A 17824-nucleotide genomic window follows, 5' to 3' on the forward strand; every position below is an offset into this window, starting at 1 on the left:
TGGGCTCCTGAACCAGCCCTTTTGGTACCTGGGTGCGCTGGGGTGTTTGAGCACAGCTGTCTACCAGAGCTCTGCAACAGCACTCACTGTGCTGGCTGCTTCCCATCTTGCTCAGCCCAGGAATGGAGGCAAATAGTCCCTTGGTTATGAGTGCATGCAGATGTATGAGCGGTGGCTGCCTACAGAGGCTGTAAAGCTGCTGATGTGTCTGCATGCTGGCTGCTGCTGTGCTTTGATGAGGGCCGGTCACTTCTGCCTCAGGCTGAGAGTTCCTGTTCAGCATGGGAGGTGGGGAGAGCTTTAGGGTGACTGGGTTTTAGCTGTGGTGAAATTTCTCTTTTCTGTGCTTTCTTTCTCGAAGCATGGTCTGTGGTCTCTCTCTCTTGAGACTCTGACAGGAAACCCAAATGTAGCAGTGTTAGTTGATGTGAGACGTGTTGGAAGGGAGGAGAGGTCTGTACAGGTCTGTGCAACCTGTGTAGATGCTCCTTGCTCCCTCCACCCATAGCCTGCACACCTCACAGAGCATTACCTGGTGGCTGGCAGCCCCTCTGGTGGTGTGTTCTGAGCAGGTATGGTTGTTGGAGTCAGCAGTGAGCACCTGGACTCCGCTTAGCACTGAGGTTAAAAATTGTCATACCTTGTTGAATAATCTTAAAAAGCATTGTGAGAGTTCATCATATTCGAGGATGAAATAAATGCATATTTTTAGATCTAAAATCATTGAAAAAATAATTCCTAGGCCACAGTGATCATTTCAGTATCTGGTTATTTGAAACTTTAGGGAATAGATGCCATATGCATCCAGGCAGAAGGAAGAGGAATGGAAAATTTTGGATTTATGTTCCATGTAAAATGTAGATTTTGGTATGGCTGTTGTCTCCAGCTGCTGCTGGACGAAAGCCTGTTGCCACCACCGCAAGACTGAGATTAAAGCTCATAGCAGAAATAAACTATTCCCCCAGCTATTTTTGCAATTTCCCTCATCCAAGAACAAACAAAAGTGGTCTCCACCTCTCCTTTTCCCTCCTCCTGTCTCAGGACAAGTCAGCAGCAGTTTCCCTCTTGCAATTTTCACAATCTCTTCTCTTGATTATTTACCTTTGCTGCTGTTTAATCCTTGCATAACTCTGTTCAAATCAATGCCCCTCAACCACCAGTCATCCTCCATAGCTAAAAGCATCTCCCTCCAGGTGAGTCAGAAGTTAAGCCCTGCCTCTCTGTCATCCTCTCCCAGCTACTGCCTTTCATTTCTTCCCAGTGGTGTCCTGCTGGAAGGGTGTAGAAAATAACTGTGTTTCTGAACCACGTGCTGATGGCAAAACCAGCAAAGCCATGCCTCTTTCTCATGATGATGGTTTAGGAAAAAAAACTCTGGCACCTAGGGGTGTTCTCAGTCAGTTTGATTTGAGGCACTGATCCTCCCCATGTGGTTACTGCAAAGGGTCTGTTCTTCTTGAAATGCTAGGGAAACGTTCTTTGACCAAAAATGGATATATGTTCAATTGCAGAACAGCTTTTTAATGAAAAGTGTTTTCCATGGGGGGGGGAAGGGGGGGTAAGTCAACCCTTAGTTTTTGTTTGTTTGTTTTCAAAAGCCAGGTTCTGGAAATCCCAAATATTTTGGCCAGTTTCCTTGCCCTGCTACAAAATGCATCCAGGTGTGCACCTAAGTAGTTCAGATGTACTTGTAGAGTGGTTTCCAAGCCAATTGAGTCTCCCACAAAGTACAGTTGCCAGACTTGTACTGCATACCATTGTCCTTGGTGGAAGAAGCCTCTAAGCAAGAGTTCCTGTGTAGTGAAAGAAAGTGGGAGCACAATGTGCCAGGGCTACTACTACCAAAGCAACATTCTGCAGCTCATGAGAAACTATTCCTCTTACCTGCACCTTTGCTGAAAACAGGCTTTTTTTTCTGTACAGCATGAAAAATGTTTCTGATTAATTCTAGCCAATATCTCAAATTATCAGAGCTGCGCTGACATTGGATGGCAGCACTATTTAGTTTAGTTGGAACAGAGTGAGGAATGTAGTTAGAGATTAAGTGGAGCTACAGAAAGGAAGAAACAATCCTAATGATTTCAAGGTGATACAGAAGTGCTTAACTAAGTTCACTTTAACTTGTGGTTCTGAGAAGGATTTTACTGAATGCCATGGGTTTGTCATCTTCCCATCCTTCTCTCTTTCCCAAGTAATATTTGCCTTAATGCATAGCACCTTGAGAGATTCAGCATGGCTAGCAGGAATCCTCTTAATGCTCTTCTAGCCTAGGCTGATTAAAAATAGTTAAGACTTTATCTCTGAGGCTCATTTTTCTTGCTGGAAATACCTGATTTTTCTCAAAGATCTCTCTTCTCTTCCAGTGTTCTGGCCTCCTGAAAACTCCTCCTTAGAGTAAGAAAATGTGATTTTTTTTTTTTTATTATTTTTTTTTTCATCCCTTAACCTGGAGCACAGAGTTTTATAAACTGCTAGCATTTTGTACCCAGTACGATGCCTCCTCCTGTGGCCTGTTGAAGAATGCACCTTTTGTACCCACGGCCTTTCCTATAAATGGCAAGGCTCTGGGATGTGTGGTGCACAGGGAAGAAAAATGTGCGCTGGCATTCAGCATCCAGTTTACATCATCTGTGTGCTCTTGTGGTGAGCTCCTTGCCCTCATCTCCTAGAAGTGAGCAAATGCAGGAATGTGAACGTGTCGTGGTTAGGGTGTAAATCACTCCCCATCCCCTGCCACCAGCACTGCTGCTGCTCTGGTCTGCAGGGTAGCCGGGCTGGTGCTGGGCCCTGCTCGCTGAGTTAATGCCCAGCAGAGTGCAGCAGGCACCACTACCACGTTTGGGCTTCTTGCACTTTCTGTGGGGCAACTAAGGATCATGTTTGTAGAAGATCCTGGTCTGAGGACACCCCAAGTCCTCACAGGCTGAAGGGAGCTCTGTTTGCTGGAGCCGCCCTTCTTCCTTTCCCCTCCTCTCTTCCTTTGTTCCCTGGAGAATGCTGTTTGAGGCTTCTGGCGCTTTGAGGTGGAAAAGCAGAAGCAGCAAATGGTTCCTGAGGGGCTGAACTGGCAGGTAGCTGTGTTTGGCTTCCAGTTCTTTCTGCAATGTGTTTTCCCCTGTGTTCCCATAGGTTTTCCTGTCATCAGGAAAGTGAAAATCACATTGCTTGGTTTAAAAAGATAGATCCAATTCTTCCTGTTAGTAAAGTGTTGTGCCTGTCAGCATTTAAATAAGTCCTGGCTCCTTTGGGCTGGGCTGGAGTCCCCACGTTTGTTGTTCTGCCCTTGCTCTGCAGAGCAGGGCCTGGTTCAACCCCTGGTGTCAGTGTAAATGTTCTCCTTGGTAGCCCTTGGGCCAGATGCAGGAGGTTTGTTTTGCACTTCTAGGTCTCAGCTAGGACAACTGCTGAAATGGTCCTGCTGTATGTGTCTTTAAACATCATTTCCTTTTCTACTTTTTCATAAAAGTTTTGAAAAAAAACCAGACTGTAAAACTATAGTAGAAACTTAGGAAGAATAATGATGTGTGGTTTTCTAATAGCTCAGAGCTACTGTGCTACCAAGAACTGAAAATGCATTTGTTAATGGTTCAGCTTGAATAAAACATCAGAGCATTAAAAAAAAAATCCTTCAATGGTTCTCCTTCTCTTTTAATCCTTGATATAAATTCAACGTCTGATTTCTTTTAAAGAATCTTCCTTCTTTGATAAACTACACAAACAGCTTTGAGACAAACAAAATAATTAGTCAGAATTTATTTAAAAAAAAAAAAAAAAAGATTTTGGTCATCAGTTCAAGAAAACTAAAAGAGATGCATCCCTTTAAAGCCAAGTTATCTCCTGCTTTGCTTCCCAGGCTGGAGTCCTGGCAGCTGTAGGGAAGGCAAAGAAGCATGAGACTGAGCACAGAGCATCCTGAGGGAAGTGGAGGACAAATGTTCTGCTGGCCTCAGCCAGGTGTTGTGCTGGGGAAGCCAGCCCTGCCTCCATCAATTGATACAGTTGCTGCTGTCTCAGTATGTCTGAAACACAGAACCACTGAACCAGGAGCAGCCTGGAACAAAGCTCCTGCTGTAATTATTCCCCTATCATAGTTTTTAATCTTCGCTTCCTTTTTTTCATGCTCCTGCTTTAAGCTCTTCATCCTGGTCTGAGCACACATGCTGAGAAGACCTGGCCTGACCTCCCCTGCCTCCTTGCTCCACCGCAGTTCCTGTTCCTGCTGTGTATTCTGGTACAGCTGCTGCTTCACACAGTGCTGGCTCAGCCTGACTTCCCTCAGTGCTCTTTGTGGTCTCAGGTACCCAGGTACCTCTATACCAGTTTGTATGGTGATGTCCACGTGTACCCGCAGGGGCTTGATGCATGTCTGAAAGCACACCTCGGCACATCCAGGGTGTGTGTGCTCCATGAGGATACAAGATCCCAGTGCCTGCATTGTGTGCAGGGGGAAGGTGGTAGAAACTTGTGCTGTCATGCAGAAGCCCTAGGGCCCATGAAGACTAATTAGACCACTCCTTGCTCTGTGATGCTCGCTGAGGAGCAGCTTGCTACTTACAGCTAGTGTAGACAGTTTAAATCCTGTTTTATCCATGCTCTTAGATGACATTCATGCCTCAACAGGGAATGTGTCTTAAGATCCCAGAAAAGACCGTCTTCATAATCTTACCACCCACAGAAACTTTAGTGCTTTTGGTATCCAATTAAGTCACGATGCAATTCAAATTTGAACATGACCATTACCTTAATAAATACCTCTTCCCAGAATGTAGAGTACACAGACGCTCATATGTTTGGATTTGTCTTGTTCTTGGCTGTTTCAGTTGTGACTTAAATACATAACACAGACAAACACTCTAGAACCTACAGCTGTGCAAATGCGGGCACTCACCTAGGAGTTGCAGCCTGTGAGGGGATGTGCCCAAGGTTGGCTCCCAGTAGTTCATTGAGGCTTCGATTGTCCTGTGTGTATGCTGCTGGAGGCCTGTGGGTTGAGCGAACCCCAGTAAGGACTTGCTCCTTGTGCATGAGGAGGTGTGGGACTCAGCACCATCTTGATTCTTAGAGGCAACAGCTGTAAGAAGTGGCAGTTGCTGCCTCTGTGTGTATGCAAATGATAGAGCTCATCTACTTAGGGGTGTGCAAAGGAGCAAATCCTCCTGTTCACAAAGTCTATTGGAGTTTAAATTGCCCATTGTTCAGTTCCTCAGGGTGGAAAGTGGGGGTTCCAGCCCAGAGTCCTCAGTGCTCAGTTTTGCATTTTTCTTTTTAAAAGACATTTAAAACTCGGGGAGATAGAAATGAGACTTTTTTTTTGTAGTGTCTCTATGTAAATATCTAAAATCTAATCTACACCCAGATCAGTTAAAACCTTCCCTTCTCTGGCCTGACATTTCATTTCCCTCCAGAACGACTGATGGATCTCCATTAAAACTCCCACATGGGCTTGCAGTTATATTATGTCTAAATAGCTGCAGCATCCTCTTCCCAATCTCGATGAAGCAATCCAGTCACACTCACACTCATCCAAACAGACGCAGCAGATAATTCTCATAACCCATCACTTACAGTCATGTTCTTCGGTTCACATCTCTCCTGTAGCTCTTCTTTCTTCACCTCAATAAACCTGAGGTGCCTGTCTTTGCTTACTTGGCTCTGTGTTGCCTCCCCATTCTCGGTTGTCTGTGCTGGGTTCTCTCACATCTATCAGCCTGGAACCAGGTACTATCTGCTGCAGCCTGCTCATTACACCTTCTTGCAAATATTTTATTGCTCTTGTTTGCCTTGCCTCTCACTGAGAAGGAACTTGCTAGAAACAGTCACAGTTTTGCAGTTTTGTTTTTTCCCTTCCAGTTAGGCTGCCAGCACCAATGACATGGACCAATGAGAGTAAATTGCATTGTGGCAGGAGGTTGTAGCTTTTGAGCAAGGTGGAAGCATCAAAACATAACCACTGTGGGGAAATCAGTCCCAGGGTCTTGTATAGGAGCCTGCTCTTCAGATGCAGTTACATAGCTTGTGATTATAGATACGTTAATTATTTGTGGCTCTTTTCACAGAAGGACAGTTGGGAATGGTGTAATTTAGCTCACTGTCTTCTTTGGATTAAATCTCTTTTTGTCATGATCCTGGCAAAGAGCTTGATGAGCGGTAGGTTGTGGGTGTGCTGAGCCCTCTGCCAAGCACCCCGGCTGATGTTGTCTCGTGCTGAGTTGTGCTGTGTCTGCTCTTATATCTGAGTCTTACACAGAAAGTGCTTTTGGAGCACAAACAGCTTTTCACTACCAGTCTTTGTATCCCTGAGCACAGGAAGGTCTCTGCCCATGGTGGTATGGGTGCATCAGTGTCATCTTGACTCGGGAGCAATTTTTTTAGGTTTTCAGTAATCCCATCTGAAGTGAGTGCAGACTTTTTTCAAAAAGAGAACAACTGCGGATGTCTTTTCGAAAGGAGAATCCTCTGGAGCTGGCAACTGTGTTTCACAGCTGTGAATGAGGTGAGACCCCACAATGACAGCACCTTTTGTCAGGCAGAGAGGTGATGACCAAGAGGACAAGTTGAAGCAAAGGTGACGGTGTCTGTGTGGATGGCACTGTTGAAAGATGTGGAAGCGGAAGACTCAGATGGGCACTAGTCTTGGTCAATTTTTTGCCATACATTTTAGTCAGATGTTTGGATCACTAGTGATAGGGATTGAAGCCAAAATATGTGCCATTGGGAGCTCTGGGTATACAGGTATCATTTCTGATTCCTTGCTCTTCATCAGGGAGCTCAGGCTTCACATCAGACATCTCTTTGGAGTCCATTTCTCACTGGAAATGATGTAGATTTCTTTAGCTAGGATGCTCACCACCACCAGTTAGAAAACCAGAGTTTCAAGTTTCTTCCCTCCAATGCAGCAGTCACTGACATTCTGCAGACCAAAAGCCAGCTGCCTGTGCTAATTTTGCAGCATCTGTACAGAGCAGTGGACAAATACATTACGTTGTTTCAATTATCCCTCCTATTTACTTAGCTCTGTATTTAGAAAGTCTGGATAGATGAAGCTGTGAATTCCTCTTCCTGCCTTCCCTTTCATCAACAAAGTAAACAGCCAAGGAAGAGACTCAGAAAAGGGAACACGTGGGAGCCCTTCCACCGAGCAGCCGTTCTGGGCAGCAGTGGGCCGGCTGGCAGCATGGGGCAGTCCCATGATCTGAGCCTGGGCTGCACGAGGCCTTCCTAAAGCCCCAAGTCAGAAATTGCCATAAGCCAGTGTACACACGGACTGCCCTGGAGAGAGATGCCTCTTCATGCTAACAGTGTGTTTCCTCATGCCACAGGTGTGAAGCAAGCCCTGACAGCTCTTTTCTTTTGGTTGGTAGCTCAGCTCTCAGCCAGATTCAGCTCCCTGCACTGCTGGCTTTTTGGTCTTCGTAGAAACTTATTATAACCCTTTGCTTTTCCCCTAGCCTGAGTGACACCCCACCCACTGAAATCAATGTAGGGCCAGAGTAAAGTACTTGAGAAACTTTGTGTGGTGAGATTTACAGTGCAGGCCTGCCATCGCGTGTAAAGCTGCTCAGGCATGTGTTCATCCCAGTGCTCTGGCCCAGCTCTGTGCCGGGTGGCTGCAGTTCAGCCTCTCTGGGCTGAACAGCCTTGTTTGCAGTGGTTTGCTGCCACTTTCCAGTCCACAAATAGTTGCATCCCAGTGCTCAGTAAAATGATTTCTTTCGGTTTATACCCCAAATGCTATAAAGGATTTGGGAAGCTCAGCATATAAAGTGCAGAGACCAGCTCTGTTTAATTTTTGTTATGAGAGATCTTGAAGCGAGTTGACATTTATGAGCTCATGTCTTAGGAGACAGAAGAACATAATGAAGAGACTTGCTAGTCTGAGCTTCATCTGTAACTGTAAAAGACCATACTACTGGCTAGTTGATCTCATCGTGCTGGTTTCTGCATGGTTTTTGCATGTCTGAAGAATTCTTGTAACTTCCTAGGTATTTGTGCTCCCTGGTAACCCTGGGATAAAGAGTGCTTGTGCTTTACTGCTCTGAAATGCCAACTGAGTCATTGATTTAATGTCCAGGAGCTTTCAAATGGCAGAAACAAATGCCTGAAATGGTGCGGCTCCGTACAGAAGTGGAGTTAAAGGCTCTGAAGGAACGAATGTAGAGAAGAACAAATATTTACCCTGTGATGGAAGGGAAGTGCACTAGATTGAGATCTCTGCCCTCATCACTTCAGCCTGTTCTTAGCTAATAAAAGGATTGCTCTGACTCGAGGGCAGTTAATACCATGCCAGAGGAAAGCCAGCATGGTAGGTGCTCTGTTTGTGGTTTGTTCTTTTTTTTTTTTTTTCTTCCTTTCTTCCATGGGAAGGAAGAAAGACTCTGCTCCATTTGCCTGAGTGTAAATGAAAAACTCCCACACTGACTATTTTCTTAAGCTTCTTGTAAGTGATTTGCTGATTCACTGCCATGTCCCAAAAGAATGGATTGATTGTCAGGAGGGTTTTGTTTTCCCTGTGCTCCTGTTCCTAGGTCTTCTGGACAAGGAGAGATTTGGTGGTGGGAATCTAGCCTGGCTCATGTGGATGCAGTCAGGACTGGGCTCCTCCTGCCCTAATGTTGTTCTCATCCCGAGCTGCAGAGTTGGGTTTTGGGAAACTGCTCAAGTGGTGCGAGCTTCAAAGAAGTGACTGAGTTTTATCCTTCCAAGTTTAGGGACTGTTCCCTGGAGTTGGAAGATGCAAGTAATTCCTGAGGCAGTCACCAAATGGTTCTTTAGGTGCTAGTAGTGTGCTGTACAATGTAATGACACCTCCCCTTTTCAGTATGTAGTACTTCAGGAGCAGTGTGAGCTGCATTTTGTCTTTCATCCACACTTGGAACTCAACAGCTGCAATTAGACCAAAACAGGACATTATCCCTGATGCACGTGGTACTAAATTCCTTTTGTGGAGGTGGTGAAATAAGGCTGTGGTTCTGTAAGGATTTTTTTCTGAATACCCATTTTTTTTCCTAAGAAAATGGGCTAACTCCATTGGAAAGTAAAGTTCTCTGTTGTCTCAATGAGCATTAGTCTCATTGACCATCAGATCTGTAATTCTGTAGGTCAGCTTCTGACAGTGGAACCCTTGAACACAAACCAGGCTCTTTAAATCACCTGAAGAATTGACTCAGAGTTAATGCTGAAACGATTTATCAAATGCCATTCTTCTTTCAGGAGTTTTTGGGTGGCATTAAATGTAGAGTAATGTGCAGAGAAGCCAAGGCTATGTTTAAGGTTGGAAGACAAAATTGGATAGTATGGCCAAAGAAAAGATTCAGATTTGAAAACAAGAAGCCCTTTGGGAACTACCCAGAGTTGCAATGAGGTTTGTGTAGAACATCTCCAATCCCTAGAGCTTCTCTGCTGGCAGATCACAGACAGTGGTTTTGGTGTACCTAAGGCCATGGGGAGACCACCAGTAGTTCCTTAGGTGTGAAAGGGTGGCTAGAAGAAAGGAGCACCAGAAGCACCATGAGAGAGAAACCGTGTGATGCTCTGGAGTTAATGTTAGTGATGGGTTGGTGCTAAGCACTGGGGACCTTGGGCTGGGAAGTTGGGATTTGTTTCCTGACCCCTCAATCCAAACAGTTCCCATTCATGAGCTCTCTCATCTGTCTGGTCGAGGAGGAAATAGAGGCTGAGGTGTTGTAGGCTAGGATCTTCTTCAATGTGGTGTGTTCAGCTCCCAGGCTACCAGGGTGGAAGGAAGCCCATTGTAGAGCAGCTGGAAGTGCTTAGTAGTAATTCCAGGGCTTAAAGAAACCTCGTGTGCAGCAGTTTTCTGCCCGCTCTTAAAAAACTGTTAGCCGTTATTGGGTGAGTGCCTCAATCCTTGTTCCAGATAATTTCATTCAAATGAAATCCCTTGCAGCATGTAGAATGCATTGCAAGAACAAGCGGCTTTGTCTGAGTGGCACTGTCCTATATGGTGCCATGCTGGGTAGGCACTGCAGTGATGCTGCCTTCAGACCAGGCAGCAAACACCGCTGCGGCTGTGCCTGCGGAAGCCCAGGTGTGCTTGTCTGGATGCAGGCCATCAGAGGAAAAGCACTTGCAGCTGGTTGAATTGATTTTGTTTTCCAGCTGTGCATGATGTATTGTGTGAGTATCCTCCTTTTCTTTCTAGTGTTCCAAAAGGGAATCTTTCTGTCATTTCCCTTGCAACACTAGAGGAAAGCCTAGACCTGTGCTCGCAGCTTACAGCCTGTTCAAGACCTTGCTATGCAGGTACACATGCAGTAGTGTAAAAGTGTGCTCCTTGGTTACTGTTTGCGTGCCAGTAGCACCATTTCCCCCTTCACAGGAGCCAGAGCTTTGTGGGCACGTTGCATCAACAGAACTGGTTTGAAATACTTGCCTAAAACTCATCCCCCAGCATAAGTACAAGGAAGTAGGATCTGCTGGTGGCTGAGCTCTGCCTCACTTGGAGCATGGTTCTGGCGTGCCAGTGAAGCAGTGCTCCAACAAATTCTTTCTTTGGTTGCCTAAGCCAAATCTCATTGCTGTCAGAGGGGAGGCAAACAGCACTCACCGCTTAAGATCAATTATAGCTTCTCTGGGGTTGCCATTCAAAAACAACAGGCTCTTGGCTGTGTTGGGAAGTTTACACTCATCCACGGACTGCACGGAAGAGGGATTTAGCAAGGAGAGAAGTGAAGAGCATCTGGAAAGGTCAGATAAAGCTGGAATGTCACTGTCACAGCCACACAGAGATAAAACTGCCCATTTGTTATTTTTTCACTGTCATTTATGTGGTTGTGGTAGCTTTGACATTTACATTGCTAAAATTGCTCTGAGGCTGAAGTGCCTTATGGCTGTTTACTTGCAGCAAAGAGCTCACTATAGCTACTCTCAGCAAAAGCTGTCTCTGAACTTAAAATGCTGGCTTGCTGTCTTGCTTTCCCAAGTTGCAGGAATATTGTGTGAGCCACTCAGATACCAGAAAGGTACAAATTGTAGCTATAGATGGGAGCAAGGGGAGGCAGAGAGCAGCAATGATAAGTGCATATGTGCACACATACTTCTTTCTAGGGCATTCCTTCATTGTGAGCACTGAACAAGAAACAAAGCTTCAGGGGGATCTGCTGTGTCCAGTCTATGGAAAGATCCAGGGGCCAAGAAAACAGCTCTGTCTGCACCTCTGCTAAGGTTACCATAGAAAATGTATGGAGAGAGATTCACATGAAGAAAATCTACATGGCAGCATCTTCTCATGCTGTTATTTGGTAAAAGTAGTTTTCCATTTCTGTGAAATTTTCCTAAATCACAAGATTAATAGAGTATTTGTTTTCTTTTTCTCGGGACAGAGAACCAGAGGTAAGCATGAAGATAATTCCAAGCTTCTGCACCTGCAGACAGTGAGGAAAATGTCTGATGCTTAGTGCAGTGGTGTGACTTCATGGCTACAGAGGCCATGCCTGTGCTCGGCACTGCAGTTCTGCCCTCGCTCCTGAAGACAGGCAGCACAGGGGCTCAGCAGCTCAGCCGATGGCTGCCACTGTGACTAAGGGTGTGGGGAGGAGGGGATCTGGTGCTAGGAGATGGATGGGGCGAGTGGGTGGTTTCAGTAAGTTTCCCAGAATAACAAAAAGGATCTTGTGCAGTTGCATGAAGCCAAGTCAGTAAAAATGACTCCAAACAAGACTGCCAGGATTGCAAGACTCAGCGGACACCAGAAATTTCAGCTCTTCTTTCTCCTACTCCCCCATCCAACTTTTCTAGCACATTTCTTCAGCCTTCTTTCTGCTGTCTGTCACATTTCCTTCCAATCTACTACTTGGAAATAAGAAGATATTTTATTCCTGAGCAGTGTGTGCAGCAGATGTAGTGTAAAGCAGTCTCCTGCTTACTCTGTTTTGACAGATGTTGCTGAGGGTTGGTCTGCAAAGAGTACTCTGTGAATCCCATAGCTATAAATGCCGATTCTTACTAAAAGCATTCGTAATCAGACTTGCTTGTAAAATGGCCTAATGCATCCACGTAGAGCTGCTGTTTCTTGCTGTTTCCATATATTGGTGTACTGTTTGTGGTGTTAGGGAGTTTACATATGACCTGAAGGGTACCACATGAAGTGGTGGAGGTGGCTCCAGCAGTACAGTTAGGGGGCTGGCTCTCAGTTTTTCCACCAAGGTTCAAGAGACTCTTGCACCAGTAAAAGTCATCTTAGTTATGTGGTCATCATGCCAAACTTTATAAGCATGTAAAGTTTAGAAGGTCTGTGGTTTGGTTTTAATGTGTTTCTTGGCAACATAGACCCTGTCACCCCTTTCTTCAAAATGTGCAAAAAGAGGCCTAGTTATGCTGGGTTTATCCATGATTTAGAGCAGAGATTTCTGATCTGCTTTAGGCTGATACATAAGAAAACTGTCTTCAGGGGGGTCATACAAGAAATAAAAGTGCAGTCTGGGGGCCTGTGAAGTAGATCTTAGTCTTCCTTTTCGCTTCAACACAAATTTGTGTTGTGAAGTAGGGCCAGTCACTAACTAGGTATCTTCCTCTTTCTGCTTTCACAACTGAAGGGGAGGTGTATGGGCATCCATGACTTTCCTGACATAACTTGCTCTCATATTTTGATACTCTATTTGGTAGAGCGTTTGAAAACATCTATGCTCTCATTTGTCCCTCTGGAGGAGTGAAGGAGCCTAGCTGCAAACATGAGCCAAGTAAATGATCCTCTTATCATGTAAGACAGTGCAGGTGGTAGAATGAAGAAAGTAGTACCGAAAGGATGTACTTTGGGATGCAGAGTCTATTTACAAGTAAAGCCACTCTTGTTCTGATAACAACAAACAAACCACGCTTCTATTTCTCAGGGGAATAACAATAAAAAGCAATAAAAGGTACTTAATGACTTACTCTTTTTTGAAACTTCCAAATCTGGAAGGAAACCAGACCAACTTGAAAATGGAGATCCCAGACTTTCACAATACATGTTACCCATCCAAAGAGCTGTTGCCATGAAAATATTTACAGCTGCACTGTTTTCCTGCCTTGTCCCAGAGCCTCAGCAGAGAGCAAGGCCAGAACACAACAATGTAAAGCCCAGCAGCTGCTAAGTCATGCTTCTTCCTAGGAAACATTCTGCTCTACACTATTTGCAGTGGTGTAAGCATGAATGCAAGCAGGTTAACACAGGAAGCCCAGCTTCTAGAAGAAAAAGAAAAGCCTTGATGCTCTTTGCCATTTGGGGTGGTCTTTATTTTGAATTCCAGCATATGGTATTAGCAGTGGTGAAGCATTCCTGAATTTTTGGTGTGCCGTGCTTCAGTGTCAACAGGGTCCTTCCTGTTGCGGTTGTGCAACAGCCTAAGTTGGCATGAGTGCTGTGGTCTGCTCTATCCTCCATTTTTGCCCAATTTCCTCTTGCAAAGTCTCACCAGACTATTCCATACACTAGCTCAGCAGGAGACTTGGCATATCGGGGAAAGAAAGCAGTTCTTCACTGGGTCAGTGAGTTGAGTTGGCTCTGGAAGCACTTCTTAAGAGAGAGAGAGAAGACCTTCTTTTCTGCGGTAGGACTCAGATTCTGGAGCTGCTTAAATTTTGAGTAACTCACCCTTCCGTTTAAGGAGTGATTGAAGGGTTATCCATCTGTACAAAGAAAAAGGTTTGCTTGGTGTCCTGTACAAATACTGTGAACCTCATTCATCAGTACTTAGACTTGTCCGCCCTTGTTCTTTTGTTTCAAACTCCTGCATCTCCAATCTGGGCTCTTTCATTCCTCTGGTTGAGGGTATGCCACGCTGAGAGTGTTTTATATTTGACTGTCCAATGATAGCACTAGCTTTTCTCTTTCAGACTTGCTTTTGCTCTTTTGAGATAACTTCTATTCTCATGCCACTTACAAATTTAAACCCAGTCTTGGATCTTATAATTGACGAGCTTGTCTTGTCCCTGGGCAGTGTCCATGTGCCCATTGCTCAGAACAAATGCTGACAGAGCACATCCACAGAAAATGTGTGCTGTCATCACTTGTGGCAAAGTTCATTTCTCTCATATGAGAGATTCTCTTATTCTGACCACTTGAGGTCAGAAGGCATTTCCCAAAAGGGTGTTATCTGGTCAAAAAGCCACTGACTGTGTTGTAATTTGGACTTCAGGCCCTGCTCCACTTCAAACACATTACTGCCGTGGTCCTGCATCATATCACTGATTATGCAGTGACTGTGATCCCTCTGCCAGAGGCAGTCAAGCACTGAGGATTTGGGGCTCTGCTAGACAGTAGCATAGGTAATGCTTACTGTTAGCCTTTGGAGGACCTGTGCTTCTTTTGAGATGGGTGGTTCAGAAAGCATTTGCTTCTCCATGTAAGCAGTTGTTGCAGCTGCAGGGGGCAGGCAGGAGAGAGGCTCTGCTCAGCAGTGGGTTATGGGAACAGCAGCAGCAGGACCGACGCTACTGGGATTTGGTTTGTATAGTTGAGTTCTCTGCTGCTCAGTGCCCCTCCGAAGTTGCAGCCTTTGGAATTGGAATAGACTGGAGACAGCTGACAGGAAAAAAAAAAATCATTGTTTTTAATGCACCAACCTAGAGACAAAGAGATCTGGAATATTGTTTTCCTTTTTCCTTCATATTATGTTAACGTGTCATTTAACACCTCTGGAGTCCCTAATAATGTGAGCCTTTAGCATACCTTAGAAGTTTCAGTGTGATGTAAACCAACCACAAGGTTTAGAGGCCCTTCCAGAAAATCAAGCACCCTGGAGGTATGAAGTGACCACATCTATCAGACTTCTTTTGCCTAAGAGCACTCTGCAACTCCTTTGGGTATATATGTACTAACACTTGTGCTCTGCAAGACGGAAAAAGATGATAATCTAACTTGTGTTTCATTCTGTATCACAGTACCCCTAGCAGCACTTCTTCAGTACTGAACTGCTGTTTGGCTTCTGGGAAGATTACTGACTGCTCTTTTTTTTTTTCTTCTTTCCTGTGTTTTAGACATTTACAGCATGGTGTAATTCTCACCTCCGCAAGGCTGGGACACAGATTGAGAACATAGAGGAAGATTTCAGGGATGGTCTTAAACTCATGTTACTTCTGGAAGTCATTTCAGGTGAGAGAGGTTGTGTGTGGTGCTCTCAAGTGTCCTTAGCATCTCTGTTCTGAAATCTGTCTTCCCCTTTTCTTGTAGAACAGGCACAGCAAGGGCTCTAATGCTGTAGATTTTGCTGGAACTAGAACAGCTGCTTTCTGATTCAGAACAAATTCTCTCTAACGAATATCTTGTGTCCAGCAGTGACCATGAATGTGCTTTTGGAATGTGTTCCAAGCCTCATGGCCTGTGCAGGCTGCCCATTGCATTCCTGCTTCTGCCTCTCTGGCTTTCCTCCACTCGCCAGGAATGCAAAGTCTCTTGTGAAGGCTCAGGCAACGTCTCTCACTCCTTGGCAGAGCTGATGAAGCAGCTCTGGAAAGAGTGTGGGAATGCTACACTGGCAAATCATACCAAAGCCACATGATAGTGGGAATAGGATGGAAGTTGTTGAAAGAGGAAAGTCAGACCAGTAAATCTTCTGTGTCATTCAGTTTCAGCTGTGACTGAAGTTTTTCCATTCTAGTTTCAATCTGAGCTTAGTGCTCAGGCCTTCAGGAAAGAAAAAAGAAAAAAGAAAAAAAAAACCTAATGCAAAACAAAATCCCAGAAAACTATCTGAAATAAAAACAGTGACCAAATTAGGTCAGATTTGTTTTAACTCCCTATCACAAATGTCCCACTATTTGACAGATATCTCCCTGAACAAGGATTATTTTGTATAAGCAATAATTCTTATTGATGTACTGATGAAATAAATACCTTAAAGTACTGTGGGAGGCGTCATGGGGGATAAGAGTGTGAAACTGGGGCTGTATGCTCACAGACTTTCTCCTGGTGGCTTTCAGTCAGTAAGAGCGACCCTATGACTTGCACCCCTGAGCTTCTTGGTATGTTTTGCAGTAAAATTGCCATGAGAGAGGCACTCAGACTAGCTTCCCTCTGCTGCCCCTCTTTTCCTAACCTTTTCCATCTCTTGCAAAGATGCTGTCAATGTATAATACTCTTGAGAATTTATGGATATAAAACAATACCTTTGAGCTTTTGCCTGTGCCAGTAGATTGGGGGGATCAAAGTTCAGAGCATTGCTTTTGCAGTGTCTGTGAGAAGCTAGCAGGCAGAGTCCTACTTTTTTGTGCTTATTTTTTTTGCTGAACTAGTCCTTTCCTGAGGAGGGGCTGCAACCAGGAAGCTGGGGCAGTTGGGCCCTAATGGCTTTGGTTCTGATTGCTGAGAAGGAAGATAGGGAAAGGGAACATGAATGGAGGATGGTGGATGAGTACAGCAGGCTGGCTGATGATACAGTAGATCTCATGCCTCACACAGCTTAATATCCTCTCTTCATCTCACACCCCTCCAGTGCTGCTGTCCTGATGGGAGCCCACTCACAAGTGTAACCAGCGGGCAAAGGTGTGGGGAGCTGCTGTAGGCCTCAGGCTACAGAGCATCCTTCCTACTCTTCTCCTGGAGCCTCTTTGCAGCAGCTGGCCGTACGTCTGACCTTTATCTTGGGAAGCAGCAGCACCTGGGGAGCTGCCTGAGGGGAATGAGTCCCTTCCTCATGCCTTCCCTGTTGGCGAGGGCTTGCCTGCATGCTCCTGCCATGGCTCCTGCTGATGGCCTGCCAAATGGGAGAGGCTCTGGAATACTCTTAGCCCTCTAGTTCAGGCTCTGGCTTTTCCCTCAACTCTTGGCTCTCCACACACCTTCCTTTTCCCTTGTTTTGAAGAACTGTGGAGCTGCTGACAGGAATTTGGCAGGGGTGGGATTGCTGCACTACTTCTTTTCTCTAAGCCAGCTTAGCCATGGGCAGAGCAACAGCTAGAGGAGGCTTCAGCCATGGGAGCATGGAGCCGGGCTGGCCAAGAGCTGCACAGGGCCAAGTGCTACCTGCTCCTCAGCAGTGAGCCTGGAGGTAAGCGAGGGGGAGCAGTGCTGATCCCGTCCTGTTGGCTCGTGGTAGGAAGTAACAGGTGGGCCCCACAGAAATTGCATGGTGTGATACACTTTCATTTTTCACTGTGTGTGTTTCCTTTCCCTGACAAAGCCATTTTAAAAATACCATGAGACTCGAAAAGGCTGAGCCTGTGTTTACTACTTTAAAATAAAATCATAAGGCTTTTTTTTTTTTCTACCAAACAGAAGGGAGGACTAACTGAAAGTTTTCCTAAAAAAATTTGCTGTAAACAACGTGTATGCCAACACTTCCTTGCATTATTTGGCTTTAATAAACAGCCTTGGGGCTAATACATGAGAGCTGGAGAATGGAAGTGAGTAGGCCATTTCCATTGTCTGAGCTAAGAGAAGTATTAAGAAATAGAGCAGTAATGCAAACAGCTGAAAGTAGAACATATTTCTAGCAGGCTTCCGTTTTTAACGGTCTACTTCATTAATACTGCATGGCATGGAACCATATGAAGCTTTGCTTTGAAAATCTAAATTTGTAATAAAGTTCAGGACTGAGGGTAATAGTCTTTGGGTTTGGGGACTTTCTAAGTTGATCAAAAATTATTCTAAGACAAATATGCTACTGCGCTGTTTCGGAGAGGGAGACTGCAGTTTTGCTAATAGTGCTGGCTTCTCTTGGACCCTGATGTGGTTAGAAGGAGAGATTTTGCCCTCCCCAGCCCCAGGCTGAGTAAGTTGGTACCCTCCCTTTGTGGACAATGCACATTATGCAGCCACGAGGTGAATGGGATCAGCTTGCTGTTGCAGCTGAAACCCAACCTCCTTCATTTTTCTGTTTTGCAGTCA

General features: G+C 45.2%; 1 protein-coding gene across 7 annotated transcripts in view; it reads left to right on the plus strand.

The window, feature by feature from the left end:
- Positions 1-17824, plus strand: part of ACTN1 (actinin alpha 1) — an 80324-nt gene that overhangs the window by 20514 nt on the left and 41986 nt on the right. For all 7 annotated transcript variants that reach the window (XM_085224964.1, XM_085224965.1, XM_085224966.1 and 4 more), the window contains exon 2: positions 14977-15091. In XM_085224964.1, the coding sequence (XP_085081090.1) occupies positions 14977-15091 (115 nt within the window). The remainder of the gene's footprint in view (positions 1-14976; positions 15092-17824) is intronic.

This window comes from Meleagris gallopavo, chromosome 5 (genome assembly GCF_905368555.1).
Source record: "Meleagris gallopavo chromosome 5, MGAL_WU_HG_1.1, whole genome shotgun sequence".
Classification (NCBI taxonomy): domain Eukaryota; kingdom Metazoa; phylum Chordata; class Aves; order Galliformes; family Phasianidae; genus Meleagris; species Meleagris gallopavo.